The sequence below is a fragment of the Pinus tabuliformis genome, chromosome 9, assembly GCF_031772625.1.
Source record: "Pinus tabuliformis cultivar Carrire ecotype Pingquan chromosome 9, CPIR1, whole genome shotgun sequence".
Taxonomy (NCBI): Eukaryota; Viridiplantae; Streptophyta; class Pinopsida; order Pinales; family Pinaceae; genus Pinus; species Pinus tabuliformis.
In genome coordinates this window covers 1,362,354,509-1,362,359,357 of record NC_142307.1, presented here as the reverse complement: position 1 = coordinate 1,362,359,357, position 4,849 = coordinate 1,362,354,509, and the positions used below count along the sequence as shown (strand labels likewise).

At 40.2% G+C, this 4,849-nt stretch overlaps 1 protein-coding gene across 1 annotated transcript; it reads left to right on the top strand.

Moving 5' to 3' along the window:
* Positions 1 to 1,431: 1,431 nt before the first annotated feature.
* On the top strand, positions 1,432 to 1,791 carry LOC149153566 (uncharacterized). The gene has a single exon (XM_089443849.1). It carries the CDS (start codon positions 1,432 to 1,434, stop codon positions 1,789 to 1,791), a length of 360 nt encoding a protein of 119 aa, XP_089299975.1.
* Positions 1,792 to 4,849: the final 3,058 nt, after the last annotated feature.

Genomic DNA, 4,849 nt, shown 5'->3' with positions numbered 1-4,849 from the left:
TTCCTCTCCCTAATAAATCCTATAGGAAATATAATTGGCAGGACCTACTCAACATACTCCACAAAAGACTCTCAAATTGGATGGTTTCGATCCCTTGATCTAACGAGCAAACTGGTCCTTGTAAAATTAGTTTTGCAAGCCATGCCCCTGTGTATTTTCTCAGCTATGGCCACCCCTAAGTCGGTGATCAATTCCATCAGAAGTGTTAAGAAAAACTTCTTATGGAGAGCTTGAAACATAAAGAAAAAATGGGCCCTTGTACCCCGTGATCAGGTTTGCAAGCCCAAAAACGCTGGTGGGCTAGGTCTAAGAGACCCAAAAATTTTAGGAAAATCCCTGGGGGCTAAAACCTGGTGGAGGTGGATGGAAACCCACTCACACCTTGGGGTCTTATTTGGAAGGATAAATATGCACCTAACTACGCAAATGGAGATCTTATTAGGCTTACAAGAAACATCAAGGGCTTTACTATTTGGAATCAAGCATGGAAGAATAAAGCAATCATCCAAAAGCACAACTTCTGGGAGATATGCAATGGGGAGAAAGCCCTTTTTTGGGAAGATGTCTGGTAGCAATTACTAGTCTTAGAAAGGGAGAAGTTCACCTCACTTCAGATGGCTATGCAAGCGAGAGGTAAAAATCAGGTGGCTCATTACTGGAAACCTAGCACTAAGAATGAAAGATGGAGAGATTGGATGGAAGCCAAAGATTGGGAACCCCTTCCCAAATATCTCGAATGGGGCACCTTTTCCCAGACCATTCAGGAAAGGTAGATTCATTTTGATAAGGGGGGGATAAGCTTCAGTGGGGAAATATTCATCTGGGATCTTCAATCTCAAAGAGGCATATGGCTACATAGCCAATCATGATCAACTTCAACAACAACAAAAATGGAAAATATTATGGGAGAGACAACTATGGCCAAAAATCACTCTATTTCTTTGGTTGACTATGCAGGGGAAAATTCTCACATGGGATAATTTATTGAGAAGAGGATTCACGGGTCCCTTGAGATGCCCTCTCCGTGAGTCATACTAGGAAACCATTAACCACCTTTTGAACATCTGCAACTACACCAACAGGTTATGGGCGTGCACAGATGAAGTTTTTAGAACCTCAGATAGGGATAGGGCCTCCATTACTAGCACTGGAGAATTGGCGAACAATAATTTCCCCCCATCCTGTGGTTGATAGAGCTTGGAACATTATACCAGGTACCATTTGTTGGACTGTATGGAAAGAGCATAATGCCAAAACTTTTAAGAATGAAAAAAAGTTGGAGGAAAGCCTCCTTACCTCAATTAAGTAGGTTATTCGTGAAACTGTCGCCATCTCCAAAATTCTAAGCTTTAATGGTCCCCCTCACCCATTGATAAACTAATTCTGCTCCTCCTTGACTTACACCATCCTCCTCCTAACAAAGATAACCCAATGAATGTGAACCCTGAAGCTCCTAGTCACTGGTCCCCCCTCGAAAATGATTTGGTGAAGATGAATTATGATGGGGCTGCAAAAGGTAATCTTAGGACTGCTAGATTCGGTGGGGCTTTTATAAATTCAGATGGGGAGATCTTATGGATCTACGAAGGAATCCTTGGCACTACCACTAATAACGCAGTTGAGCTTCAGGCATTAGAGCATGGCCTTGCCATTGCCAAAGCTCAAGGCTTCTGGCCACTCATCATAGAAGGTGACTTGACTCTGGCTACTTTGGAAGAACACAAGCTCCAACAAGGCAATGTCATCACCAAGGTCACATACAACTGGCGATTGATCAAAACTCTCCGTTGAATCAACCATCATGTCAACGAGCTTAGTTGGCTTGCCTACCAAGTCGTGAGACAGAAAGCTAACAACCTGAATGACAGGCTAGCTAACAAAGGGACATGTGGTAACATCAGGCTTCGCTCCCTTGCAGGGAAGGACCTAGAGGAAGGTCCTCTCCACTAGGAGTGTGAGGTTATAATTGGAAAGTGTAACACCCTCCTCCCACATGTACCCAAGTAACCGGCTAACTGGGGTAAACATGTGATGAGATTCTACTATGATTATGTTCAACCTCCTATGTGACCTTAAGTGAAATCGATGGAAACACAACATACAAACCTTTCACATCATCTTAGGACTCCCAGGAACCATCCCAACCACTTGGGTAGCTAGACCCTAGGTCCCACTGAGGTTTTATACCACTTGACCCCAAGAGGCTCCCATGATATGGACCTGACAGCGTCCAAGAGGCTTTGGACACTCTCATGCCAAGGCATGCTAGCATCCATGGACTATTTTTCCCAGTGTTGTGCCAACATTCCCTAGATTTGAGGCACTTTTTCAGGCCTAGAGCCTAGGTCACTGCCCATAATTGAATGACACCTTTAGAATAGAGAGATAACAAGGAAACAATGATACAAATGTAAATACTTGAACAAGCCCTTAACTAGACCCCTACTAGCCATGAAATATGTTTCATAAAACATATCACGAATAGGTAATCTATCAGTGTAAACAACAGATTTAAGCATAGGGGTCTCATACTTAACTGAGAATCACTATGAAGCATTGTTCCCTTATATCATTTGCTACATTATCATCTATTAGGTCATAGATACATTATTAATTCATTTACAAGTAAAAACATAATGAGATCCATGCATAACCACTGTCATAAAACAAATACATAACGAACATAATAGCAACAAAAATTCCAAGGAAATCATTACCATATGATACACATATAAATTGGTATAATACTCATAGAAATACAAGGATAAATGACCACATATTGATGATGCAAAATCTAAAATCGGGATGGAATTACCACGTTCCACCGGACCATAGAAATGATGAGCCAAATCTCTCTTCAGCCATTCACCTGCGTGCCACATTCCAAGCATGAATGTGAGTCTCAAACCAAAAGAACCAACCAGGGCATCCCAAGGCTAAACCACCTCACCCTCATCAATAGAAACTAGGATTTACCGTAATCCATCCCATATCACTAGGCCAACACAATGAACATGTAATAACAGGCTTTACCATGTTCTCCACCGGATCACTAGGCCAAACAAGCATGGATGCCATCAGATTTCTCCACCTACACCATGAGGAATTTTCCCGTCTCCTAGTCTCTTCAGATTTATTGTAATCAACACTAGATCACTAGGCCCTAAACCGAGACCTACTCTCTAGGCTTTATCGCATATCGCAAACCAGGATTACTAGGCCCAATGGAGAGAAATCCACCTCTTGGCATTACTGTATATCTTGCCATTCACTAGCAAGGATTCCGAGGCCCATTGAGACAACACAATCCTTTCTTTACCGCAATCCATAGTATGGCTCAAGGGTTACTAGGCCAATGGCTTTACAGTGATCCATAGTCTGGTTCAGGGACCATTAGGCCATGTGCTCTATCATTCGTAGATCCACCTCACTCAACTTCGAATCCATCCAGCAATCTAGCTCAACCGAAACATGAGATCCCCATCACACCATGGTTATCCGGAAATGGAAAGGCTAGGATGAAAACATTGTCACATCTGGCAAAACCCATGCCATAACAAAAAAAGAACCACATGCAATACCATGCATGCCAAATCTAGCAAGGACAATACACATGCAAATCAATACCTGCAAAGAATACTGTTGTAGTTGCTTGATCCTGCTCTTCCTTAATCTCTACTTCTTCTTGCCTTCTTTGCCTTTCTTGATCCAATGCAAAATTTCTCCAAGAAAACTATAAGTGTCCAAGAGTGAGAGAGAGAGAGAGAGAACAATGAGAGAGCTCCAAAATAAACTGACAAAAGGTTACAAACTGATCCTTAGAAGCCTTTTTATCAATTAGGCTTCTATTTTCTTCATTTTCCATTATTTTCCTTCATTTTCCTCCTCACATGAAGCCTGTGACCTTTCACCTTCATTTTATCCCAATTTCCATTATTTTCATAAATAAATGTGCCAAAAATTCCATTTTTCCTTTCCAAAGCCTTAGCCATTTCCTTTAGTCATAATAAACCGATGAACACCACACTAGGATGTTTTTCCCAACATTCAACTTGGAATAAGTGTCCCATATTCAACCATGGTTATTATTTTTTCCTTTATTAACTTCTATTACATGGAATTTTCACTAGGGATGTTACAGAAAAGACAACAGGGTACGGGAATATCCTAGATCTGAGGGGATCGTTAGATTCTCATACATCATCGGTATGATCCCCCAACCTTGATATTATGAATTCCAACGAAAGTGTAAATTCCAAGGTAGTGTAAAAAGATCATTAGTGTTGATTTATTTATGTGTTTATGGTATCTTAAGTATTGGGAAATTGAATTTATTTGGTAGTGAGTTTATGTGTGAGGAATGGTGGTTGAATTTGAATGTATTAAGAGTGTAGGTGACTGGTATATACTTTTACCAATAAGGTTTAGCAAAAACATAATGATAACATGTAATAAGAGGGTGAAAGGAGTCTAGTTGTGCAATAATTTGATAGGACTACATATGCCATTAATGTATACAATTATAAAGTGCAACATGAGGGACAATAACATTATTAAGAGAGGGAAAATCATCCTGGTGGATCATGAATGAAACATATAGTTTTCATTGGCTTTGAGGGTGTAAGCTATCATGTGGGAGTTTTTAGGGTGAAGCAATAAACATGGTATGGTTTACTTTAATATTTTTCCACACAATCCATTGGGTGACATCATATAAAATATTTTTTTGAACATGGGATCAATAAAAAATGTAAATAAAAACTCATGATCTCTAAGAGTAATTCATGAACATGAGTTGAAGATTTGATAACATCATTAGGAGAGGAATAAGGGAAGGGAGTGGATTATG

Coding starts and splice junctions, on each gene's coding strand:
- LOC149153566 (XM_089443849.1), top strand. CDS start 1,432: ATGAATGTGAACCCTGAAGCTCCTAGTCACTGGTCCCCCCTCGAAAAT.